The sequence below is a fragment of the Rhodamnia argentea genome, chromosome 7 (assembly GCF_020921035.1).
Source record: "Rhodamnia argentea isolate NSW1041297 chromosome 7, ASM2092103v1, whole genome shotgun sequence".
NCBI classification, from domain to species: Eukaryota; Viridiplantae; Streptophyta; class Magnoliopsida; order Myrtales; family Myrtaceae; genus Rhodamnia; species Rhodamnia argentea.
In genome coordinates, this window is record NC_063156.1 from 27118954 (window position 1) to 27146847 (window position 27894).

The 27894-nt window shown below is 40.4% G+C and overlaps 3 protein-coding genes across 3 annotated transcripts; 1 reads left to right on the top strand and 2 right to left on the bottom strand.

The window, feature by feature from the left end:
* Window positions 1–5510: 5510 nt before the first annotated feature.
* Window positions 5511–6094, bottom strand: LOC115752013 (trigger factor-like). Its single transcript, XM_030690035.2, has one exon. The coding sequence runs from the start codon at window positions 6035–6037 to the stop codon at window positions 5528–5530; it is 510 nt and encodes a 169-aa protein (XP_030545895.2). The 5' UTR covers window positions 6038–6094; the 3' UTR covers window positions 5511–5527.
* An 8129-nt stretch (window positions 6095–14223) lies between these two features.
* Window positions 14224–17580, top strand: LOC115751997 (VAN3-binding protein). Its single transcript, XM_030690014.2, has 7 exons — window positions 14224–14777; window positions 15147–15275; window positions 15793–16222; window positions 16360–16599; window positions 16679–16728; window positions 17118–17175; window positions 17284–17580. The coding sequence occupies exons 1-7, from the start codon at window positions 14376–14378 to the stop codon at window positions 17490–17492; spliced, it is 1518 nt and encodes a 505-aa protein (XP_030545874.2). The 5' UTR covers window positions 14224–14375; the 3' UTR covers window positions 17493–17580.
* Window positions 17581–18656: 1076 nt separating this feature from the next.
* LOC115751999 (protein LIFEGUARD 2) lies at window positions 18657–21260 on the bottom strand. The gene is made up of 4 exons (XM_030690017.2): window positions 20863–21260; window positions 20632–20745; window positions 19201–19358; window positions 18657–19099 (listed from the first exon to the last, which is right to left on the bottom strand). Exons 1-4 carry the CDS (start codon window positions 21107–21109, stop codon window positions 18893–18895), a joined length of 726 nt encoding a protein of 241 aa, XP_030545877.1. The 5' UTR covers window positions 21110–21260; the 3' UTR covers window positions 18657–18892.
* Between the last annotated feature and the right edge of the window lie 6634 nt (window positions 21261–27894).

The window sequence follows — 27894 nt, forward strand, 5'->3', positions numbered from 1 at the left end:
TTTGCTTGTTGATGATTCCCATTTTCCACAGAACTAAAATAATTCAGCCGTCTACGTCATCGAGTGACATCAGCATCACCGAGGTACGCTGGCATCCCTCTCCCATGATGTTGCACAATCAAGAATTAATCAGAACGAGGGAAAGTCAACAGATTGGTTGGCAAAAACAACAATTGTTATTTTTGTTATTCAGTTGGAAGGCCCCGTTTCCATTTCCCATGCCCATCGCTTGTCCACCAACCAACACATTGAAGAAGAGGGTACTACGGTAATTTCATTGCACCCACTCTCTGTTGACTCTAGTTTGAGCTTTATGTGTTGACTTCTTTGTGAGGCATAGATACATTGGGCAACGGCCCGACGACCCTCATCGGCCACTGGGTGAGGGCCTGCAAGCCCTCATTGGATGCGGGCAAGGTTGTCCCTTGCCAGCCATTGCTTGAGATCAAACATCGACGAAAACGAAAGGGAAAAAAAAAAAAGAACAGTGAAAAAAGAAAAAAAAAGAGATATTTAGAAAAATATTTAAAAAAATGTCCAGGTCAATACTGGTTACACCACATAGAATGATCGGCACTGATTGGACCACCACATCAGCGTTTTCGATCAAAATTGGCAAGAAAGGATTATGTTGGCAAATCGTCAAAAGATTTCACACTGAATTGACATAATTAAAAGGTTTAGAACCGAATTGATATAAATACAATAAATTTGAGACTATCTTGTTTCGAGCAACGGGCCGTAATAATTTGTTCACTAGTTTTTTCGGGTGATTAATACACAACATAGCCTCATTAGTCATTAATATCATCCTCAATACAGAGACTAGGAATCAATCCCAAGTGATTTTTTTTTCGGGGGGCGGCCCGGGCCGGTCCAATCCCAAGTGAGTTTAACTAAGTACAAAATTGGCTCTCAAAAATCCACTTGCTCACATAGATCGTGTGTTCTCAATTTCTCTGCCTTCCATTCCCTATTTACCTTGTCAATGAAAGCTTCAATCCTTCTTCTGAATTCATCATCGTCGTCATTATTACTTTCGCCGTCATCTTCGTTATAATCTTCAACCTCGCTGTTGTAGCTCCCGCCTTCCTTTTCTAAGTTTTCACATACGCATGACTCCATCACCTCGGGCGACGTCTCCTCACCTTCGGGCGGCTGCTCAATGTCTATTCTCTGCTCATCCACCACGCTGCTGTGGGCGAGAATCGGAAGATGAGACTCGCTTCCCTCGTCGAAATCCGATCTGGGTTTCGGGGACATGATGATGATGACTAGGAGGAGATGGCAGAAACAGAAGACGGCGAGAGAGTTGGAAGCCACCTGAGCTACCAAGTTCGCGGTGAGATCCAACATTGCTTACGAGGAAAAACTCGGGGACAGAAACGAAAGGAGAGTCAAAAAGGGGAAGAACGCCGATCAAATGTGATGGCAGAAGATGTGCGCCGAGGCCTTTTTTATAGCTTCTGTGACGGAGAAGTGTGATGGGGAAGCTTTTCCAGCATAAGCTGTTGACCTCACGAAAGAGGTGTAGTGTGAAAGCTACTGCGAACTGGGATGTTGTATTTCTGATGTCATTCTCTCTCTCACTTGGAGGAAGACCTTGTGCCAGAAATTACGGTTATTAAATGCTAACTAACGAACTAAGAAAAAGAAAAACGACCCCTAAAGAAGAAAGAACCAAGAAAAAAACTTGAGATGTTTCCATTGGACTACACTAGTTGTCTTTTAATTAGAAGCGCCCAGGGAAACCAAAAACTAAAAACCTCAACCGAACCGACAAGATTGGTTATCCTTGAGCTTGCAAGAATTAATTATTGGTCCAGTGCTTTGGTTTTAGTGTTATATATTTCAGTAGGCCGATGAAATCAAACCAGATCGATACACGTAATTAATAAAGATTTTGTCTTATTGACTATAGTCTTCCTACGACCGGGTTAAAAGTGGATTGTTAACACATATGTTGAATCTTGAATGATCGGGATAAGAACAACACAAATGTCATGACATTCTTACGGCACTCATGTGAGTGTTATAACTTTCTTTTCAACAATTTTTTTTTTTTTTTTGGTAAGGCAAGTATGTATAGATCTTTCAAAAAGCTAGATACAAAAGATACCGGGCACAAAAACCATGAACTCAATATGGCACGAGGGGTGTCATGGAGAGTTCAACGGTGACCAGTCGCAAAATACATCCAAAATACGGGCAAGAGCCAAAAGGCTAACAAGCTAACAGCGGAAAAGAAAGGCCAAACAAGTGGCCAACCAAGAAAACCAACCAACAAAACAAAGGAACTAGCTGGAAGATAAAGGAGACTGCAGTAAGTGGCCTTCCGAAAGAAGCGGAATGATGAACACAGAGAGTCGCCAAGGAGACTATGTGGAGACATCCGCAAGCGATCACGCGGGTAAAGTGTTGAGAGAGACAGAAAGGCATCAATGAGGGTGGCATCCTCGGAGGGATCAACATCACGCGGCATCGTGGAGGCAAAGTTCGAGTGGCAACTAGATGGGCGTGGAAATATGTAGACCTTTAGAATCTTCTTTTCAACAATTTGAGTGCCATAAATTTTAAAAAAATGCTCACTTGAGTGCCATGAATTTTTAAAACCATTCCGCCCAACCCCAGAAATTTGATGGGCATAGTACTTGTGGTGAACATTTTTACAAAATAATGGTATTCAAGGGCGTGAATGACAACCTTTCTCTTTTTGAGCTTTATTTCTGATTAGAAATATACTTTTCTATATCTATTCTCCAAACGAGTTTCTGAGCAAAGACACGTGTTTGATAACGACACAAAAGTTTTATTCCCAAAATAAAAATTCGTTTGATAACGGCATAAAATCTCTATAGTTGTTGGTCGTTGGGTATTGGTCGGTGACCGGTAGACGGTGAAGAGTGGATTGAGACCAACAACCGGCGGATGTCAAACGAAGAAGAACGAATGGGAGCCGGGGACTAGAGACCAACAACGGGCGTCGGCAATTGGAGGTAGCGAATGGCGGTTGACGGATGGCAAATGGCAGCTGGCGGTTAGCAAACGAAGGAAGGGACATGAGAGGGGCAGCCGTTAGGGACCATAGATACGGTGGCATGCGCCTTGTGCCCAAGGGTTGGTAGCCAACAAATGGCGACTAGAGGTAGGGATATGAGAGAGAGAGAGAGAGAGAGAGAGAGAGAGATCGCGAGTAAGAGAGATGCAGCGAGTAATGATAAGAATTCATATTTCTGTTTTTATTCCACAAATGGAAAAGTAGACTTCTACTTCTTATTTATGTTATAAACCTATTTCTGGGCAAAAAATTTATCCTGAAAATAGAAAAATGAATTTGCGTTATCAAACCAATTTTTGTTCTAAACCTGTTCCTCGGAACAGAAAAATAGAAAAAATGGAAGATAGAAGCGTTTTCATGCATGCCCTAAGTGATAAGATGAAAAGTTATATGGGACTCAAGTCATTACCAAAAAAAAATAAATTTATGACACTCAAATGAGCGGCATAGATAAGTGGAGACACTTAAGTGATTAAAAAAAAAAGTTATGGTACTCTAGTAAATACAGTATAAAAGTTATGATACTCATATTGTTCTTTTATGTGAATAATCACTACAAAAAATGATTGTGGCTTTCCATGTTCTTAACTTTACCTAGTTGGAATAGGTTTCATATGTGTGATGGATACTTAGTTTGAGTTTAACGCGATTAAACTCCTTTGTTTTAATACTTTTATAAAATCCTGCTTGCTTTATAAGGGTTTCCATTTTACATAGAAGTTCTACATCCCAAGTAAGGATTGAGCTAAGGCCAAAAAAAAAAAGGTAAGGATTGAGCTTCTTATTTGTGCATCGGCTTGATTTTGACGATGTGCAATCGGCAAAAGGACATTTCTTATGCCAAAAGGTTATGTATGGAGATCGCTTTGATGTCAAAAGTTTTAATTCGATTACTTTATTGCCAAGTTGGGAAAAAAAAATGATAACTTTGGTGCCTCCGGCAAAAAATTACAACCAATCTCAATACATGGCATTTTTAATTAATTTTTGAATTTTAATTAGTATTTTTAAAAAAATGAAGTCCACGTGGATTCCACGTGGGCTTCAAAATTTTAAAAAAAAAAATAGCTTTTTAAAAAAGAAAAATTAACAGAAATTATTTAAAATAAATTGAAATTAGTTTAAAAATTTAGAAAAGAAAAGATAGGCAAAGGCGGCGAGGGCTTGATGTAACCCTCGCTGCCGACAACGGTGGGGCATGGTCAGGGGGGTTACCAAGGTGGGGAGGCGCTGCCTCGCCGCCTAGTTATCCCTCTTTTTTTTTTTATAGCTTTTTTATGAATTTTTCAACTTATTTTTAAATAAAAATATAAATTTAATAAAAAAAATTTCGTTGTGGGCCTCCAGTGAGTCACATCAACGTCATATATTAATAAGAAAGTGCCACGTCGGATTTTCGACAAAAAATATCGGAGTTGATACTAAAATTATACGATTGAAATTTTTGGCGTCAAAGTGATCTCCATACACAACTTTTGACATTAAAAGTGCCCTTTTGCAATGTGCAATCAAACCAAGTTGTTACCGGTTTGGTTTGAGTTAGAGATTTTTTTCAGACCGGTCCGTTCGGTTTGGGCTGCAAGTACCTCAAGACAAAACTAAATCAACCATTAACATCCCCAATCGACTGGTAGCCGTAGGTAAATATTCGGCCAAATGAAAGTGCCAAGTCAGCCGTCTAAGTCAACTCCATCTCCCTCCAAGAAAAGAGAAGGATGTGACAACCCATTGCTTACGTCATCGGCTGACGCCAGCATCGCCAAGGTATAGTGACATCCCTTCCCACGATGCTGTGCAATCAAGAAATAATCAGAAAGAGCCAAGGTCACCAGATTCATTTCCCATTCGCTTGTCCGCCAACTAACACATGGAGGAAGAGATTACTGGTTTATTTCATGCAACCACTCTCCGTTGACTCCTCCTTGAGTTTTATTTGTTGACTTCCATGTGGGGCATAACTCAAGCAGGGTTTCACATTGAATAGTAAATGTGGTAAAACATAGTTAGTTGGGCAAGCGAAAAACTTTTGATCATGTCTTTTCGTATTATAATCTGAAGGCACGAGTGTGGAGACTCGGATGCCTGGGACACGCCACAAGCCCTACGAATTGGTTAAGCTCAAGCCTTTTGGCCTGTGTAGATATCTTGATCCAGAGAAATTTTCAGATTTTCTCCCTTATCTATGCGTGTTACGTTAACCCTTCTTGATTGATGCTACGCTTTATACTAACATTGTTCTCCCTTTCAAGCACTCTAACGGGAACGCTGAAGATTGGCTAATAATACCGCCAGAGATGATGCTTAAACAGCTTGCTTTGATCGGTTCAAAGGATTAGTTATACATTCAGGATACTCACTGATTTTTTGGGTGACCATTACACAACATGGCCTCATTAGTCATTACTATCATGATACAGAGATTGGGAATCTTTGACAATTGAGTTTTTTAACTTAGTACAAAATTGGCTCTCAAAAATCCACTTGCTCACATAGGCACTGCGTTCTCAATTTCTCTGCCTTCCATTCCCTATTTACCTTGTCAATAAAAGCTTCAACCCTTCTTCTGAATTCTTCGTCGTCTTCGTCGTCGTCATTGTCATCGTCATTATTACTTTCGCCGTCGTCTTCGTCGTCGTCATTCTCATCGTCATTATTACTTTCGCTGTCATTTTCGTCGTCATCTTCGTCATCATCGTTGTAGCCCCCGCCTTCCTTCTCCAAGTTTTCACAGACGCATAATAACTCCAGGACCTCCGGCGACGTCCCCTCATCTTCGGGCGACCGCTCAATGTCTATTCTTTGCTCATCCACCAGGCTGCTGTGGGCGAGAATTGGAAGATGAAACTCGCTTCCCTCGTCGGAATCCGAGCTGGGTTTTGGGGACATAAGGATGATGACTATCAGTAGATTGCAGAAACAGAAGACGGCGAGAGAGTTGGAGGCCACCTGAGTTACCGAGTCCGCGGTGATATCCAACATTGCCACGGGAAAAAACTCAGGACAGAAACGAGAGAGAGAGAGAGAAAAGGGAAAAGCGCTGATGCAGAAGATGTGTGTCAAGGCCTTTTTTATAGCTTCAGTGACGGAGAAGTGCGATGGATAAGTGATAAAAGGGGCGGTGCGAAAGCTGCAGCGAATTGGGATATTATAGGCCTGCTTTGGCCTTTGTTAGAGCGTTGACTAAAACTTGTGAAGCTTCTCGCTAGCTTTCGCTAACGAAGTTTCTCTCCATTTTCAAGTATAAAGTTCATTATCTGGAGAGAGAGCCCACATGCAGTGCCATTCTTCAACTACTTCGTAGCTTCTTTTATTTTTTTTTTGGGTCGAAACTACTTCGTAGCTTCTAATGTCATCAAGATGACATATCTCTCTTTTTTTTTTTCCTTAATAGTAAAAAATGCGAAAATTCCAAATAAAGATATGAATTGCCCTCATTTTCTCATACAAGTACCTGAAATAGACATTATTTCAAACATAGAAAATGAAATGCCCTCGTTATTTAAAAAAGGGCTTGACCAAGGTTATTTTCGTCATTTACATTATTTAATTTTTTTTTTTCTTTTTTTGCCCGTGGCTTGTCTCAAGCGATGGCCGACCATCGGCAAGGGCGGGCAAGGCGATCCTTGCCAGTAGCCGGCAAGGGTAGCCCTTGCCCCGACCGGGAGAGGCCACTTATCCCTCTCTGGTGGTCATCGATCACCCAAGATCGGCCAACGGCGAAAAGAAAGGAAAAAAATCAGAAAATTGTAAATAATGAAAATACCCTTGATCGAGCCTTTCTTTAAAATAATGAAGGCACTTCAAGCACTTGTTTAAAATAATGTCCACTTTGAACCCTTATTTGAGAAAATAGTGGCATTTCAAGCTCTTATTTAGAATTTTCTCTTAAGAAATTTTAGAATTTCTTTTCCGTAATTGCAAAAATCGTCCATGCCGGCGTCTACTGTGCCAAGTAGGACAACCAACATCCTCGTCATCGATTTTCAGCAAAAATTAATAGAACGGACTGCATTGGCAAATTGTCAAAAGATTTATGACTAAATTAGCAAAATTAAAAAATTTAGGATTGAATTGGTTATCGCACGATAAGTTTAGGATTTCTTTGGTAATTTTTCCCTATACTAATTTTTCATTTTTGGTCGAATCCCTACACTAGTTGACTTAATTAGAAAAAAATATTCTGGTTATGGAAAGTAAAAGTGATTTCGTTGAGTATAAGATCGCTTCACACCCCGTGGCGCTCACACCTCTTGCCTATGGAAGTTCTGCTCAAAAGCCTCGTCCAAGAACTGAACCGACAAGATCGTTTATGCTTCGGCTTGCAGAAATTATTTCTTGCCCCATTGCTTCGGTTTCAAACCGATAAAATCAAACCAAATCGAGAAATGTAGTTAATAACCTTTTGTCTTATTGACTAGTGAATTTCATAGTTTAGCATATAGCCGTGGACGTCTTCCCATTTAAGAATTCTCACAGTCGAATTAAAAGTCCCTCGTTTATAGATATTTTTTCTTGAATAATCACCAAAAAAAGTTATCATGCTCTTTCATGTTCTCAACTTTAGCTAGTTAATATAATATCTATATATATATATATATATATATATACATATTCTGACCAAAAGAAAATAGATATATTTTGCGTTGGGTATGTTTTATTTGATTTAATCATGATTATATAATCCTTTCCATTTTAATGTTGTATAAAACTATTGTTTGCTTTTTGGGAAAATTGTCCAAAAATTTCAAATGTATTACACTTTTGCTAATTCGATATTCAATCTTTTTTTTTTTTTCAAAAGTCTTGAACTTTTTAATTGCGACAATTAAGTCCTAAACATTTTCACATTTTTTCAATTGAGTTTTTTTTTTTTTGGTCGGGATTTCCAGTTGAGTTCATCCGGCTAATTTTGGCTAGAAATCAGTAAGGTGGACTTTAACCGTCCTACATGGTAGGTTGGCATTGACATGGATAATTTTTAATAATATATCATTAACTTTTTTTTGAATTTGCTATGTCTCTTCTTTTCTTTTTCCTTTTATAATTGTGGTATGCAAGGGCCAACGGCAAGGGTGTCAGCCTTGCCTGGATCTAGGCAAGGGCCTAGTGTCCTCACCCATACCAGGTGAAGGTCGCTAGCCCTTGGCGGTGGCTAGCGACCTTGTTGGCCATAGTTGTAAAAAAAAAAATACAAAGAAAAAAAAAAATGAATTCGAAAAATAGTAAAATATATTATTACAAATTATTCATGTCGGCGTCGGTCATCTCACGTAGAATGACAGGTGCCCACCTCATCTATTTCTTTATAAAATTAGCCGGATGGACTTAATTGGCCAAACATAAAAATATTTATGACCCAATTGGTAAAATTGCAATAAATTTAAAATTTTTTGAATAATTTTCCCTTACTTTTTAACGATGTGCATTGTACATTGAAGTGTATCAGCTTGAAACCAAGTTATCGGGGTCGGTTCGAGCTGTGATCTTATCGATTCGGTCGGGGTATGAAATTTTCCGGCGCGGGCTTTTGTTCGGTTTGGGCCGAAAGTGCCTATAGACCAAACCAGCTCGCGCCATTAACATCTCCAATCGACCTGTGGGCCAACACGAAACTACCAAGTCAGCTGTCCAAGTCAACTCCATCACCTCCAAGGAAAGAGGAGCACGCGGATACGACGCGCAATCGCCACGTCATCGGTTGACGTCAGCCTCACCAAGGTACATTGACGTCCCCTCTCCCATGATGTTTTACGGTTGAGAATTGATCAGAATGGGTGGAAGTCGCCGGATAGGTCGGCAACAAACAACGAGCGTTAAATGTCGTCATTCAGTTGGGAGTTGCTTGTCGAACAACCAACACATGGAGGAACGGTGTGCAGTGCAGGGTAAATTTCATGCAACCACTCCAATTTTTGTTCTTTCCAGGAAGCTTGATTTCCACGAGTTGACTTCTATTCGAGGACTTAGTAAAGCATGGTTTCACATTGAATCGTAAATGCGCCAAAACATAGTTGGGTAAACCAAGAACCTTTTTTATCACAAAAAAAAAAAAAAAAAACCCCACAAACTTTATGTCATCTCATTTTTTTAAGACTTCTTGATTCATCATGCAATTGCTCTAGGTCTACATACAACTAATCTAGGGTCACGAAAGCATGGAGACTTGACTATATCTAGAGACCCATGGGGTGCCGTATAAGCTCTATGAACCAATTAATTTGGGGTCTTTTGCCCTATTTAGATGTCTCGACTTAGAGCGGTTTATGCACTCTGTTGGTAGGATTTCCAACATATGACATCCAATTCCTAAGCTGGAAAATCCCGCAACGCTTCAACCAACTCCGTCGGCCCGAAGGGAATAGTTCATGTAGACCTGTCAAAATGGGTCTAAAACCCATTTAATAACCCACAAGCATTTAAATTGGTCATAAATAGGTCATAACAAACTTACCAAGCCAACATAATGGTTCTTCAAAATAAAGAGGCCAAAATAAGTGGGTTATAAATGGGTCCATTGTAAATTCATTTACAACCCACTTAAGGTAATCCACTTAAGAGGCCTTTGCCATTTCTTTCACATTTCTTTTTGTTTGTTTTTCCTTTCCTTTTTGTTTTTTTTTTCTTTTACCTTTATTTTTTATTTTTAATTCTGTTTGTTAATTTGTTTCCTACGAAGCCGGTGAGGGCGCGGGCCAACCCTCGCTTGTGGTCGGCGTTGGTGAGAGTTGCGACCCTCCCCAGCGACTCGCGCCTCTCGAACTCCGGTGATGCTCGGTCTCCGACACCTCGCTAGTGTAGTTGCTAATTTTACTTCAAATTTCCCAATTTAACTTGTTTTCTTCCTCCTTTTTTAGCGATTCGCACTCCATGATAAGGTTTTTGGGTTAGTAATTACCTTTCTAAAAGTTCTCTGTTGCCAATCTCATGCATGTTTTTTGTTGCGGGTTTGATGGGGTATTAGTGAGACAAGAAAGTACTAAATCGGAGAATTTTCGAGAGAGACCTTCATTGGTATATTGCAATATGGAAATTAGAATAAACACATTTTTTTAGCTTGAGGTCGGCGAGGGTTGGGTGGCAATGCTCGCCGGTCTCTTTTGGTCTAAAAAAAAAAAAAACCATTGAGCATCGCCGGCTGACCCTCATTGGTCTTAGAAGAAAATAAAAAAATCAAAAATTTAAAAGAAATAAAAATAAAAAAATCAGATTTTTTTCAAATTATAAAAAAAAATATAAAAACATAAGAAATATAAAAATTGTCCATAATCATTTAGTAATATAATTTTTTTAGAAGTGTTAAGAAATAAGTTTTCCTAGATTTGATTAAATTTAGAAGTACTTTAATGATATGGAGTCAAGTCGGGTATGGGTTGGGTATGGGTATGGGTCGGGTCGGGTATGAATCGAGAAATTTACACTATGCATAAATTGATCATAAATTGGTTAATGGGTCAACTTGAATCGGATTATTTATGACCCGACCCAACTCACCCAATTGACAAGTCTAAGTTCATGTCATTATTTGGGGACAAAGAGGTTGTGAATGACCAAAGCGCGGGTTAAGCGCATTTCTTTGTGCGTCATGTGACTCAAGACCCCACTAGTCAGTCGTGAACGCGTATGGGCCGTAGTCATCACTCACAAGCCCTTAGTCCATAATGGGCCCAGGCCCTATGCTTAAGCCCGGATTGGCAAGCCTGTGAAAGCTGCACCGCTGATATACTAGCTAGTTAAAGCACGTTAAAGTGGCATCTGGTTCACGAGAACCACCACATTTGATTTTGTAATTGCTGAAGAAGAGATGGTATTTCAATCCTAAGCCTTACTCAGCTAAAAGAACCACATCGTTTGCACTTGCAAACTCCATGCATTATTTGAGAAACGATCAAGGATGAAGTTGGATATAAGCATATACTATCAACTTAGGCTCGGCCCCCTCGACCCAAATAAGCCGAAAGAGTGATGTTGTGTCGGTCTTTGACAAGACCTTTCATGTAAGTCCGGCTAGATTTAAAGATTTATGCTAAGACGGATAAGCTTGGACAACAAGTTAGGCCCAACTTTAGGGTTTCGTTCAACTCAGCCCCCTGTATGATCAAATTCTATTATCAACAAGTGTCTGGTGTTTGCCAAAATGATTGAAACCAAAGGAACTCGGAAAGGAGAGCCCCGCGAATTATGACATACGACGTCAAACGTCTTGGAATTGAAACAGAGTTTGACGGTCACGAAAACTACACGTGTTAATGCATCGACGAATTAAGAACTCTTAAACATAATCTGTATTAATGTACAATGCTCCAAATCGGAATATAAACAAGGCAGGCATTTAAGAAGAAACTAGCAAGAACTGATGATGAAGAAGACACAAGTAGAACCACCCACCTGAGTGGCGCCGCCTGTTCGCGCACTCTTCCTCTCGCAAAAGGTCGAGCGTTCTCTTCCTCTCGCAAAAGGTCGAGCGTTCGAATCCCAAGGGCATCGCATGGTGATTTAACCGGTGGCACGTGTGTGGTGGCTAACACGTGTTACCCCCAGGGTTTATCCCCGGCTGTCGGCCGTGCGAGGGTTCCTTGGGTCATAAAAAAAAAAAAAAAAAAAAAAAAAAAAAAAGACACAAGTGAAAATAAAGTGGCAACAGAGAAGAGATAAAGGAGGGACAAAAGACCAGAACCCTGCTGAGAAAAACAGGTGGCCCAGCCAGCCGGACGCAAACACAAAACTGCAAAGGCAGATTAGACAAAAGGGTACGAACGAACGAGGGAAGAAGAAGAAGAAGAACAGAGAGAAAAAGGAGTTGAAGAAGCAGATGGAATAAAGAGAGGGCTGTGCATGTCATGTACGTATGGTTAGGGCTCCTTTTGCTAAAGCGATGACGAAGCAGAAGGGCGAGAGGATTCAGAGATTTTAAATAGCAAAAGCTGACAACTCCTGCATCATCTGCGAGTGGGGAAGAAGGAAGGCGGGCAAGGGCAAAAGGAAAAGCAAAGCTGAGGCGACGTGATTCAAAAGCACGCGCACTCCGATAACCAAACAAGAAACCCACGGGCCCAACAGCTGTTCAAACGAGCTGAGGAAGAAAAGGAATCTGGTGGTCCTTCCATGGTGCCCATCGTCCCAAAGACTATAGCAAGAACATGCGTACTTTAATGGATCCATGGAGACCGGGTACTGTTCCATCCTGTCCCGACCTCCGGACATGTCGGGTCTTGTGACAGCTCCAAGACGTCCGCTTCGTCGTTGGCGTTTGTTGGGAGCATATTCAAATCACTCTCTCCCCAGTCAGCATCAGGTCGAAACCCAAAAGGGTCTGCAAATTCCTGTCGGTTCTCCATCTTCTCTTGGGACAATCGGGGCTCTTCGTAGGACCGTGTTTCGCAGTCATAGGTGAAGTTATGCGAGCACAGACGAGGGATAAGGGCACAAATGATTCCCGAGCTTTGATCAAAATATGCAATGTTATCTCTGAATTTTGACCTAATATGAAATATGCGGTTCCTCGACTTTTGTTATATGTTCCACTTAGTTCACGTTCGGGGATACTATTGAACATATCATATAGTTCAAGGACTAAGTTAAATATACATCGAAAGTGAAGGGATCACATTGCATATTTAACCAAATTTCGGGGACCACTTTGCATATTTGGCAAAAATTCGGAGATCAGTTGTGCCATTTTCCCATAAAGACAACAAGTAAAACATTCTTGTTACCACAAAAGCACGAAGACCCTCGTTTTTATGGAGGATATTGTCTGCAAAGTGCCGATTTTGTTCTTTCCTGAAAGGCCAGAAAGCAAGTAAACTTGTCAATCTTTTGAGGCATCTGTATGGAAAAAAAGCATAATCCTCGAGCCCCTTTTGTTATCTTTCCTTAAGCCAAAGATCAAGGTCGAGGTGGGGGTTTCGCAGCAGCACTGGCGATTCTGCCAGCCAGCGACCCCTCAGGATTAAAAAAGCGCAAATTCCACCACATGCCCCTCCCTCCTCTTCCCCATTGACTGGTCCACTTTATTTCCTCCTCCTTTGACCCACCACTTCCATGGACCACAGGACATGGTTAAAAATGGACAACACATCATGGAGGGGGACAAAAAAAAATTGCACATCTAATGTGATTAATGACATGAACGAATTCATTTGCCTACGGTAACATCCCAAATCCCACGACGAATGAGAAGAGATTATTTTGTTGATGAGTGTTGAGCAACTTATTGGTGAACATTTACCCAAATTGATATCTCTTTTCGTAATCACTCGTAGCGCTCTTGTTATGACTTCATGAGTCACACGACATTATTTCATATGACGGGTTAGTTTGATATGTTAGCAAGGTATCGAATTATAATTCGGGGTTAGATAAGTCAAATTCGCAAAATTGAAGTTATCACATTGAAAATATTAGGAGAACGATGACTTTAGATAAACAAAAGTCGATTTCCAACGTTCATATAATCAAGGACAAGTATTTATGTATATCAACATAACATGCTATTTTTTTTTTTCACATCATCCCTGGAAAATGAATTTTATTATGGGTCAATACCATCAAAATCTTAAACTCCACCCACCATAATACTAACACTCTAAACTTTTTTTTTGTCATTAATAACCCTAAATTATGTCCATTATGATACTAATATCTCAATTTTTTGTGTCACAAAAATCCTTAAATTATATCCACTATGATGTCAATATCCAAACTTTTGTCGTAGTGATATAAGTTTGAGGTAATGCTGACACAAACAAAATTTCGGATTATTAGTGTCTCAGGTTGTAAAGTTGAAAGGTTTTGGTGGAAGACGGACAATATTTTTGTCATATTGACACAAGTAAATCCATCTCCATTGTGGATTAAGTGATCCCACAAGAGAATTATGCAAAGCACAAGTCGACGATGTAGGAGCCGAAGTTCGATGATTCACCTCAAGCGCAGAACGCTACTATACGACCTTACCCGACGATAGTTATCCGAAGATAACGTAGAGTCTACCTTGCCCACCATCACTCCCTAAGTTAAGATAAAATATTTTTCTTCCCTTTATCCCAGAAAATACCTAGAATTGTATGTCCCGGAATTCATACGAAGCAATTTAACAACTTTAGGACAATATTAATTGACCCAAAAAAAAGAAAAGAAAGGACAATAATATTGCACGAGTTGAATTCACGTGAACATGTACATGTGATGTGAGTTCTTAAATAAGATTTGAGAGTCCAGACATATGACCCCAGAGAATTAATCGCCCTCCTCTATATATTTACTTGCTTTGAAACGCCAACCGCCCTCCACAAGAGCGATCGCAACACCCGCCTCCATGGACGCCCCCACCTTCCACCGCCACACCCGCCAGCAGCCGGAGCTCGCGAACGCGGGCGGAGGTCAGATATTGGAGAGCCCAAAGGAGCCGATGGAGTTCCTGTCGAGGACGTGGAGCGTGTCGGCGCTCGAAGTGTGCAAGGCTCTCGCTCGTCACCATCATCATTCTTCTTCTTCTCCTCCTCCTCCCACCTCTGCCGTCACTCCTTCCATGACTTCTTGCAAGTCCGTCAATGTCTCCTCATGCGCGACTCCAATAATTAAAGAAGAGCTGATGATCAACGAAGAGCCCATCGTCGGTGTCGAGGATTTCGCGAGCTCTCTCCCTTCGAATCATCGCTTCTCATTCAATTCCACCGCCACTTCGCAGCTCGTTCTCGAGCGCATAATGTCTCAGTCGGTGAGTACTGGGATGCTAAACACTTGCATTCTAGTTATCTCTTTCGATCTACCGCAACATTAATGTGATTGTACTGGAGTGGAGAATCACTATGAAGGAAAAAAAAAAGTTGCAGCTTGGATTGGAATGTGATCACAAGCACGTAAGAATAGTTACTACATATAGATTATAGCCCATCTAGTCGTGTTAGCTTAAATTTTTTTTTTTGAAAACCGGTTTTTGTGGCAGATAATGAGCTTTAGATTCCATACGTTTACGGTTTTTTCAGTTAAGTGATGAAAGATTCATATACTGTTATACGTACTATAAAGAAATCTGCGTCATGATCAAATTGCTTTGGTTTTCTCAAGTGGGTAATGAAATTTGCAGGAGGTGTCGCCATTGACGTCCGGGAGGCTTTCTCATAGCAGCGGCCCACTGAATGGCGGCGGCGGCGGCTCTTTGGCGGAGGACAGCCCTCCCGTTTCTCCACCTGATGACTTTGACGACATCGTTGAGGTCTCTCTCTCCCCCTCTCTCCTCAACACAGCCTTTTCATTTGTCTTTGCCACTGCTTTTAACTGCGGAGATTTTCTTTTTCTTTTCATTTTTTTTTTCCTGTGGGAAGTTCTCTTCTTTCTTGACAATAGTTCATCTGCTTGGAGATTCTAATTAGATTTTTTTTTTAATTTGGTCAGAGCTTCTAATTAGAGTACTCGCCGCTTAAATTAGGTTAGGCGCCTGAACGATATAATCCATTCTTGAGTTGGAGATGAAAATGGCGAATCACAACCATTGATTTTGTGGGTCTTACATGAGTCTTTCGAATAAATATCACAACATTAACGATTTTCATGCATTAGATCGGCCCGATATTTTCCCTTCATATGAGGTTTTATACGTGGGATTTACTTTCTGCAGTGGTAGTGCATGCTGCAAGTAGTTGTCACAGTGCTCCCAGAAAAATGTGCTAATTGATGTTTCTAATACCAAGTTAGTGCTATTCATAATTGATTACCGTCTGTAATGATGGCAGTTCTTCCGCTCCCACAACACTCTGCAACCGCTGCTCACAGGCGGCCGCTCTGTCGCTGCCGCCAGCGTCACCACGCCAGGCGGGGGGAGAACGGTTGGGAGGTGGTTGAAGGACAGGCGAGAGAAGAAGAAAGAGGAGGCCCGAGTCCAGAATGCGCGGCTTCACGCCGCTGTTTCCGTCGCCTCAGTGGCATCGGCAGTAGCAGCGATCGTGGCTGCCACAGCGGCCTCCTCTTCTTCAAGAAAGGATGAGGAGGCGGCAAAGACCGACATGGCGGTGGCTTCGGCGGCCACACTGGTGGCAGCACAGTGCGTGGAGGCCGCAGAGACCCTGGGAGCCGAGCGCGACCTTCTGGCTTCCGTTGTGAGCTCTGCCGTCAACGTACGTTCGCACGACGACATCACGACTTTAACTGCTGCTGCAGCAACAGGTACTGATGACTCTTTTTGAAGAATCAAACGATTGAGATTACGGGCACACAATAGTTCTTCGCAATGGAATCTATTTTACTCCCAAGTTTATACATAGTGCTTACGCAGTATGGTGGCTTCTGTCCTTGCCGAGCAGCTTTACGTGGAGCAGCAACCCTTAAGGCTAGAGCGATGAAGGAGGTGTGGAATATTGCAGCAGTGTTGCCCGTGGAAAAGGGGGTCGGGATCGGATGCGGTGGTAAAGCCGATAGAAGGGCCAGCCATCCTAGCTTCGGTAATGGTGGCGAACTCGTTGCGGCTGGAGATAACTTTCTCGGTGTCTGCATCCAGGAATTTCTTGCCAAGGGCACCGAGCTTCTCAAGCGCACCCGTAAAGGTACTTTTTCGAATCCGGAAATCCGGTGAAGATGATACTGGGGATTCATTCACATATTGAGTAAATTTTTGCGGCGCAGGTGATCTTCACTGGAAGATTGTGTCTGCGTACATAAACCACACCGGCCAGGTTCGCGTTGCTCTTTGATAGTGTGTTTTTACCTTATGTATTGTGATTTTCATATGCCCCTAGTCTTGTTTTATCGTGATTAGAACCGTGAATCTAGAACAATTTAAGAGCTGCAAACACTGAAATAAATCTACCGATCCCCCCGATCTTGTTTTAGTTTTGTCATTGCTCAACGGAACTGTCTGTAGACAGTGCTGCCGTCAATCCAATGCTGGTCAGCGTACATAGTATAGTCGGCTTTTAGTAAATCAGGATTTTCAAAAGGATTAGATTCTTGAAGCAATTGGAGGAACATATGACCATTGTCCGAGACAGTTTTTGACGACGCAGGATTTCTCACGCTTCGTCATCAGATTGTATGTTCATCCGAGTCTTACGCTGTTTTTCAGGTTATCCTGAAGATGAAGAGCAAACATGTTGCTGGAACCATAACCAAAAAGGACAAGAGTATGTCTCTCCTTCATCATCAGATGTCTCATGCATATCCCGATCTCAATTCTATTAGACCCAGATTGAGAAAGCCATGTTAACCATTCCCTTTTGTTGGAAAATCAGATGCCATTGTGGAAGTGTACAAGGATGTGCCCGCTTGGCCAGGAAGGCATGTCTTCGACGGCGGTGAGCAACGCCGCTACTTCGGGCTCAAGACGGCAACACGGGGCGTCGTGGAGTTCGAGTGCAAGAATAGACGGGAATACGAGATCTGGACACAAGGTGTATCAAGGCTTCTGTCCATGGTCGCTGAAAGAACGAGCACCTCTTGAACTCAGCTTGAATGTTCACAACGGGAAGCTTTTGATCTTCAATTAGCCATTTCCCAATTTTCACTTTCTGCTTGAGGTTTACTTATCCTCCTTATGGATTTTCGCTGCATCCCCGGACAGCGAAACATCGTGAATAAATTCATGTATGAATGCCTTGAGATGGACTTGTTGTGGATTATCTTATGGAAGGATGAAACATCAGACATATGTAGGGAATGAATTTCTCGCTTTGTCCATAGATTATGGCCAAATGACCATCCCCTTGATATTAAGTAAAGCAAAGAGATGCTCTCAGCTTCTTACCGAATGATCGACTCTCCAATGAAAGGCTGATCACCACGGACTCTGGTTCGTGAGATTGCGGAAGTCAAGAGGCAAACATTCTCCACCGTAGTGTCCGGAATAGAGGAGACCCACCAACTCAACGGATCGAGATTGCTTCTTTGTATGCTGAGACACAACTAGTTAAATATCTCGCTCATCGCATGGAGATAATTGATTTGCCAAGGAAGGATATCTTCTAATTGTGCAAGAATTTGAAGAAAACACTGTTGATGTTCAATTCATCCCATTTTAGAAAGCGCGACTTCAAAATTATAAGAAGTTGAAAGGACGAATATTCATACCTAATGATTTTCCGCAATATTTCAAATAAAAGAAACTAAAAAGGGCCTTAGCAAGTTACCACCGTCGCAATGAACAACTATCGTTCCTCGTCTAATGACTTCGTTTTCCAAATGTGGGGTTCATGGACTCGCACCAACCGAACTTGGCTTTGCACGTTCATTCGGGGGAACAATCAACATGACTTCCTCTCCAAGCATGTTGAGGTCGCCCACCTTTTCAAAATCAGCAAAGCTCTGCTTTTCCTTTGTTAAGTCAACAATCATGTGGTGATTCCTATTAAGAATTGCATCGGGGTGCCTTAATTGGGGGCAAAGTCAAGTCCACAAAAGCTATTAAGAATACAGTTTCTTCACGAGATGGATTCCTTCCTTCCACACTCGATTTACAGAAGAAAACAACGCATCATGTATAAACTGCAGTCTCTGTCGACTCTTAAACGAAAAATAATCCAATTCATCCCACTCCCCGGAAACATGTCGGCAATCAAGGAACGTCATCCCATATATACTTAAAACTCCATAGACCATTCCCTCAAACTTACAAAATGCTGCAATGCATACACATCCAATGTTTGTCATGGCTACAACGATCAACAACTCCTGGTGTCGCACCAAAAAGATGGGTGGGATGGGAATGCATTGCGTCAAGCATTCTATACAATCAACACAGACTAACAGCCTTTTGCTTTTTTGTTTGGTATGTTCACTTGATGGAAGGAGAGATCTAGAAACAAGAGGGGCAGAAAAGACATAGACGGATCAGAATAACACTGTCTAACTCTCAGCGGCTCTGAAGAGAGTCATCAAAGATAGGAATAGGTTGACAATGTCGAGGTACAGTGCAACTGCAGCCCAGATGTATTCATCATATGAGTAGCGTTTGATCAGATTGTCTGTGTCATATACGATGTACCCACAGAAAATAAGCGATGCTAAGCCCCCGTATATCATCAGAGAGAGCCGGCCCAAGGGAAAGAGGATCTGCAGCCACAACAAAAACAACCACAAAGGAGTGTTAAAACTTCACATAAACAGACTGTGTAGCAGATGGCTTACCACACATATTGTTCCCGCTCAATTACCTGTATCATTGCAAACACCAGAAGCACGATGATGGCACCAAACAAGAAGGGTCCGAGAAAGTTGAAATCCTGACCCCTCCTAGCAGCCCAGAATGTGTAGAGAGTAAGGCTGACAACTACCGTAGCAGTCAATATAACAGCTTCCAATATGACCTTCCCTGTTACCATTCAAAACAGCATAAATGACTAGATTTTAGGAGCTTTATTAACAAGCACAAACAGGCATGCAAGATGGTGCCACCTCCTACACCGAAAATTGCATTGGAAAAGAGACTCTCAACCACCCACCCAAACCCCCACCCCATCTCACCCCACAAGAGAATAAAAAACGAACGTATAAAGACTCCATCACCATAATTTTTCAGAAAATGCTAGAGAGTTGCCCCCAAGGCACTAGTTAAGCCTCAGTGAATTAAAAAAGAAGGCATCCCAATGCAAGAAGCTCCCACGTTGCAGGGTCCAGGGAAGGCCAGACCACATTATGTCCGGCTATGCACTAGTTAAGCCTCATTAATTATGCTTTGAAAATGTCAGATTATCTATTTCAAAAAGTTAGCCACTTTAAATTGTGTACTTCAATTTTCAAACTACCTCAAATATCGTATTTCCCCTTTTCTGGTTCAGCTTAGTTAGTGCCCTTGAGGCACTTGTCTACCAAACCCTTTATTCATATCAAGGGGTCTACTATCTAATCAAAAAAGCATACATACTTATTCAGGTGATGGGGCACAAATGCAAAACCTACTGCTTAAAACCTTTAGTTATGATCAAACAAGCACACAAGTGTGCAGATGATCGAGCACAGAGCAAAAGGCTATCAGTGCAGCACCACAACGCCATAATATCTAGTTATCAAGAACAGATATCTAGCCCTTAACAGTTTGCTTAGGCAGCATAGCCCCATCTTTTGGGGTACAATCAAAACCACAAATATACAAGTTGGAATTACTTCATGTGGCTACTACAGTTCACAAACGCTAAATCATCCCCGACACACTTACTCTAGCTTCATAAACTCAAGAGAGAATCCATTGCCACGCCTCCTTAATTTTTTCATGTATTCAGTAAGCATGGACATGGACAGATTATAAATTTTCGCAGCTTGATGAACCAAGATGTCAGAGATCATAGTGTTGTGCTGATTATAAAGAAACATTTCCATTCTTCCATGTAGAACCTCTATGTAAATTAATTTACAGCTCCATCTGCACTTCAAATTCTCCCTCTTGCGATTCAACTTAATTACGAGATTCCTGAAATCAATATATCATACATATTCACAAACATAGCAAACACCTAAAGCCTATCTGCCCAATTGTATCAAAGATGCCATCTCCATAACGCTCGTTGACTTGTATTGCCGTATTTTAGTTAAGCAATCAAATGTTACTAAAAATGAAATCCGCATCCAAATAAGAGAACAAAGCTCACCGCTCGTAAATGCACACGTCAATCCAATCGCGAACGCCAAGGTAATGGTGAAGATCCCGAGCAGGAGATAGTTCACAGGATGCCGCTGGTGATAGTAATACAACGGACACAAAACTGCAACAACAACAAAAAAAATGAAAACCGTCACTCAACCGATCAAAACCAGCACCAATCGACGCGCCGGGAGAAATAAAGACGAGACGGATTCAACACGGAATTCAGAAAACGCACCGATGAAAGGCGTGATGATGAGGACGATATACAGCGCCAAGCCCCCGCTGGTACTGACGAAGAAATGGGCGATGGGATGGACGGAGACGACGACGGCGCCGACGGCGATGGTGGCGAGCAACTGGAGCGCGACGATCGAGTAGACTTTCCGGATGAAGGCCCACCGCAACTCGGGGCTCTCGAGCATCATCGGGTACAGGGGCCTCGCCCCCGCTTCCACATCCTTACGGTGCGGCTGCGCCCACATGATCGGGACCTCTTCGCGGATCCTTCAGGGAGCGGAGGATGAAGCCCTAATGTTTTCTCGGCGGAAGGAAAGTGCGAGAAAGCGAGAGAAAATGAGGGCGGTTTTCGCGTGAATCGTTTCAGCGAAAGAAAGAGGAGTGGAGAGGAGAGAGGTGAGGGCGGGTTTAATTAAGGAGGAAGAAAGGCCGAGATGCTTCGCGTGGCTTTGATGTTTTGATCGGTGGGGATTCGCGGGTGACACGTGGCGCGTCGTCGGACCGGTAAGCGGAGGTCTCAGGCGTCGCACGAAAAAAATGATGCTGAAAACACTTGAATTTTAGTTTTATATGTTATTCAGCAAATTATCCATATATTATAAATTAATAAAATTAAAAGATAATTTTAGTTCTGTTGCAAAGTTTGCTTAACTCTTTACTTAGCGATTTATATATTATATTATCTCGTTGCACATATTAGCGTGAATTTCCACAATAGATTTTTTTTTTCTATTTTTGGTCAGAAAACACAATAGATATTTTGAATGCCGTTAGATTAGTGTAGTATTAAATAATTCATGGATTAATCTAATATATGTTGTCCTGAATTTTAATTTGTTCACTATAATCCCTGAATTTTACCTTAATATGTAATGTGGTCTCTAAATTTTTAACTTGTTTAGTGTGGTCTTTGAACTTTTAGTTCATGTTCAATTTAATCACTAAACTATGTGAAAATGTTCAATATTGTCATTTTATTTATTCAAGTTGAGGAATAACATTATACATTTTCATAAAGCATAAGGACTAAATTGAACACGTACCAAAAGTCGATGGACTATATTAAATTAATTAAAAATTTAGGGATCAAATTGCTTATTAACGAAAAGTTCGGAGTTTATATTGATTAAATTAAAAATTCATTGATCATATTGGATATTTAATTAAAGATCATGTGTTGTTTTTCCTATTAGTTATTAGTCTGCATTAAAGTGATGATTGCCACATATTGCGACCGCTTAAAATAAGAATTACTCCACGTCACGAGGTTGGCCGTGGGTGACTTGGCCATTAAGGAGGCTGCTTACAATCTGATTTTTTTCGTTTTTTACTTTTTAAAAATCAGTTAAGACTTTGGAATCGTTTTAGTATTGTCCGAATATTCTTAAATTAAACGTGCTCTGAAAATCTGGATATTCGTCAGGTAAAAAGCTCGTGGGGCCCAGCTTTTTGGAACTTTGTACATAAATGCAGATGTGGATCCAATTTCGCCGTTGTTGAAGACATGATCATTGGACAAGACAGCGTGTTGGTCAATAAATGTCAAACGGATGTCGTAATGTCTCCACGATATATGTTTTATATGATTGATTAAGGTCTTGCTTTTGGTCGAGAAATGGGTCTAAGCCCCAAATTAAATTGGGCTCTTAAAGTTAGGAATGGCAAATCCCGGCTTGATCTCCTAACGAAGGAAGGAGCCGGTTTGATGTCCAACAGATTGGGTGGGAGATAGCCTCTCTATATTCACCTCCAGGCATAAGTGAACGAACGAGCCTTGAACCTATAAGAACGGCCCAATTAAGCTTTTGTAAAAGAAATTAAGAAAACAGGGTGTATAGAATCTTTTTTTTTTATATAATGAAAGGAGCGAAGCTCAAATGCTACTGTAGAACTCGCACAATGAAATTTGATCCAACTTGATCTCCTAATAATAAAGGAATCAAACATATCGACGGCCTATTTAAAACTAAGGTGTCATTCACATCACATGAGTGAATGACCCAATTTCCTAATCAATCAGCACATGAGTTTCCTTCCCCAAACTTATGCAAAAATTTGACATGCTGGAAATACAATAAAAATTTCTGAATTTGAGAAACAAGCGTGTTGCCAAAGTTGAGAGAGGGTTGATTTATGGAGCAGTGAAATATCGGCTTGCAAGTCCACTTCCACGATAAGTTTATAGATGCCCAAAGAAATTGTCATTTTAAGACCCAAGAGGAAATACCACGGTTTCGCTTTAAGCGAAGAGCACATTCCCACCGTTTGAAATTTAATTTATCCACCACGGAACTAACATGTGGCATGAAATGCTTTTGATTCGATCAAACTCTTTTAAACAATAGAAAAATGTGTCTTCTATATTCTTTCGGGATGTAGATCTAAATCATTGTATGACATCTAAATGGATAATTACCAAAATAAAGTTCTAAATATATTATACGAATGTCAATTTAACGTAAACTTTTCAATTTGCCAATTTAGCTCTAAATATTTTGATGATTTGTTAATATGGTCCTTCTAGCCAATTTTAGCTAGAAATCGCTGACGTCGACGCCGGCTGTCCTACGTGGCACCAATGTATGACTAACGGCGCTGACATGTATAACTTTTGTAACTTTGTTTCAAAAATTTTATAGTTTTTCTTTTTCATTGTTCTTTTTTTTATTTTAAAAAATTACAAAAATTATCCACGTTAGTGCCGATCATACTATATAGGGCCGTTGACGTCAACATAAACAATTTCCGGTCGAAATTGAGAGTTCGTGATTTAGGGCATGAGTATAGAAGTCCGGCTATTTGGAAATTCATGAACATCGTACAAGGTCTACAAGCTGGTTAAGTTAGGGCCCTAAGGACGCACATGACCCTAGACTCACAGCAATTTGCACACGATTGACGTGATTTAAATATGCCACCTATAGTTTCTGACCTAGAAACTCCCTGACGCCCTAACCAATTACGCCAACTTTAGAAGATGAAATCATAGTCCGAGCTACACCAAACAAAATCAGAACTTTGACAATTACACAAGCTTTTCGTTTTCTTAGACAACAAGACGATGGTAAACGCCCAAATGGGTGAATATTCTCATTTCCAAAGTATTGTTCTCGTCTTGTTATGTGTAATCGATACATTGAAAATAGAAAAAACTTTCTTATTAAGCATGGTTAATAAATGTGCTAATACAATGTGTTAACAAGATCCTAGAAAATGTTATAAGGACATATAGCTCAATGCTTGTGCAGGTTGAAGGTCGAACCGATCCAAGTCACCAGAACTTGTCAAGCGCCTACCACAACAATCAATGTGCGTATGCTCATTTAAGATGAAAATCCCGTCAACTCTTTCCCCGGGCCCGGCCCAGCCTACCAAGCTAACTTCGAGATAGGAGGAAGCAAGGAATTTGACCAATCGGCCCATGTTAGTCATACACATCTAGACTCTTAGCCCCAAAAGAGGACAATTCATCTTTTGATATAATATTTCACAGCAAAAAGCTCTCTAGGTATGCACTTTAAGAAAAGAATGGATCCACCGTCGATAATATGGGAAAAGTGTAAAAAAAAATCACAAACATATTGCATTAGTGCCAATTCAGTCATAAACTTATTGTTGGTGTCAATTCAGTCACAAACCTTTTGAATTAGTGCCAATTATGTCCTAAACATTTCATTGGTGCTAATTCGGTTATAAACCTTTTGTATTAGTATCGGTTTAGTTCTAAATCTTTTGTATTTATATCAATCAAGTCAATTCGGGTAATTTTGATAAGAAATCACCGGCGTGTACGTCAATTGTCTTTCATGGCACCGCTAGCACTAACGTAGATTTTTTAAATATTTTTGGAAATTTTAAATATTAAAAAAAACAAAAAAATGCTTTAAAATTATTAAAATTATATTAAAAATGTTCAAGCTAGTGCTAGTTGTGTCACATAGGATAGTCGATGTCCACATCAGCAATTTTTGTCCAAAATTTACCGGATTAACTCAATTGGCATAAAAACAATAGATTTATGGTTGAATTGGCACTAATGCAAAAGGTTTAAGATTAAATTGGCATCAATAGAATGTTTATGACTTAATTGACACAAATGCAAAAGGTTTAAGACTGAATTAGTACAAAAAAATTTAAGACTAAAGTGGCACTAATGCAATAGGTTTAAGACTTTTTTGACGCTTCTCCCTCAATAATATAGTCCTTCTTTATGAACTAAATTTCGATATGCCGCCCTAACAAAAGCGTTAGTTTCGATGACAACGAGAGCTTGACCATCTCGATCTTCGGTGCGAGCTTTGTTGAGAACGCTTCATAGGTAGAAATCCTCAATGAACCGGACCGAGATAGCATAATACGTTCTAAAGTCTTCTGAGGAGATGGATCGGTCGAGCCGTGCGAAAGCCAATACGAACGCGACCGGTGAACCATAAACAAAGTGAAAGTTCATGCTCAACAAGACGTGAAATTGGAAGGGCATGAACGGTCAAAGTTATCTCTCCGAGGTCGGGCAGGGGAAAAGGAACGTGACTTGTACGGACAGCGTGCGCCCAAATTCTCATCGAGTTTGACATTTCACATTCAATTTGGGTGCAACCAACGCTTCCATTTCTTTTAATTTTCCTTTTTTTAATCTTTTTCTTTTTTCCTTTTTTAAATATGTTGAAACTGAGTCGCCATAAAAGCAACAGCAAAGCAATGTGCTATCCAATTCACTATTTTCAGTTCTGCTGGGGACAATCCGTAGTGGAATGGAGCCAAAACGCAGACTTTTGGTGTCCCCACCTTAATTAAACGGTGAGAACGACGTATTGGCTGTTGCAACTCCATGCTGTGAAATATATAACTATAAACATTCATCTTCTTAGAGTAACAAATTGAGAATGTCATGAGTATTGCTTGCAAAGTGATGCATAGGGTAGATGTAACTTTCGGTTTTATTCCTTTTGGGCCACCATGTAGATTTAGGGTCTATTTGTTCGCCTTTCAAATTTTTTCGTGCCCTTTACTTCCTCCTTAAAATTCTTTGGCAAACATTCATACGTAATGTCAGTGTATTTCGAAAGACTTCGGATATTTCGCATCAAATAAATATAAAATCGTGAGCGACACGGATAATCAAGAAAATTTGAGAAATCTAATAGCGGCGGGATGATGAAAGCCGACGATTGGCTAAAGACGGCGAGCTTTGCATTTAAGGCAGTGTTTTCAAAAATTAAGATATGGAAATACAAGGGTATGATTAGTAGGAAATGATAATTTTTTCTGATAGGCGTGAGGATTGATGATATACTCATTTTGGTTTGAGTGAACATCTCTTATAGATGAAGAAGGAAAATCAACCATTGCAGCCTACTCAGGAGAAGTAATTTTATGAGATGGTTTTATAACGTGTTAGTTAGGAATAGACAAAAAATTATACAGTACATGATTTAATATACATCCGATTAGGGGTGCCAAGTTTTAGGGTGAGAACTGACCCACCGCTTGTGAAACCGGCCCACCTAATTCTAAAATCGCACTCACCATCTTGGGCCAGTTCTAAGGCCGATCTTGAAATTGGCGATTCTTTTTTTTTTTTTTTAATCTCTTTTATTCCCCACAAGTGGGAGTTTCCTAATACTTAAAGAAAAACGAGAGCATTATTTTCGACTTATTCACTAGATAAACGTTTACATGATCGGAGGTGAGGCTAATTGACGAACGACTAGTCTTCCACTAGATTTGTAGTAATTACTCTATTACATGGCACCATATCAGTACGTGTTAAATAATAATAATAAAATATGTGTGTATGTATTATATGGATAGACAAAATTATGGAGGAATGTCTAGGGGTTTGCTTTGCTAATTTAGGGCTTGCTTCAGAATAAATAAATAACAAAATTAGGTAATTTGGGCTAGTTTGTCGGTCCGGTTCCTTACGTTGAAATCGAAAACCGATTTGGGAACCACCATTATCGCCCTATTCGATCCGATGTGGTCCAGTTCCCAGGTTTGACTAAACAGATACACACCTTTACATCCAACATTGTTTTGCTTGAATATATGCAAAAACCAAAAGAATATTGTTATAATTGAACTTGAAAATAACATCATCATGAGTTTTGCATCAATTATATGAAATATAGGTCATTTAATAAAGGTACTTTTTTGGTCATATTAAAAATATTGTGTTTAATGATCAAAAATTTGTGATATTAAACTAAGCACCACAAAGTATTTGAATCTATACTTTTCTTAAGAATAAGAATTTTTACTAATGAAATTTCTGTAGATCTATAATTGGGAAATTCTAAAAGTTAGGTTTGAAGTGGAGTTTATTTTAAACAAGATCATGAAATACCATAATTATTTAAAAGAAGGGCATGACCAAATGCATTTTTGTAATTTTTTTTCTTTCTTTTTCATTTTTTTTCCTTTCTTCTCGCCGATGGCCGGTCTCGGGCGATGTTCGACCACTAATGAGGTCGCCACCCGGGCTTGGCGAGGGCCGCCCGGGCTTGGCGAGGGCCGCCCTCGCCTCGCCTCATCTAGGCCTTCATCGGCCTCGCCTAGTCCTTGCCGGTGGTTGACCATTGCCTAAGATTGGCCATTAGGGAGAAGAAAGGGAAAAAGAAAATAATGAAAATGCACTTAATTAGGTTTTTTTTTGAAACAATGATGGCAATTCAAACACTTATTTGAAACAAGCTTTACTTTATGCCATTATTTAAACAAAAAAATAGCACTTTATGCCCTTATTTGATTTTTTTTTTTCTAAATTTGATCGTGTGCAATTATTAGTAAAGTGCGCAAAGTAGCAATAGAACATGGTCCACCATTTTGCCTCATAGGAAATTAGGTTATCTTTATCATTTTTTTTTTTTTTTCTCGAGTGTGTGGTGTGGGTTGCGACATGTGAAGAATTATTATTATTACGGGTATAATTATTATTTTCCTGACGTGCTGGTTGAGTGTGGGGAAGAACCGAGCCCCACCGATATGGAGCCCAGCTGGGCATGACCGGCACCATCATTTTAAATCATTT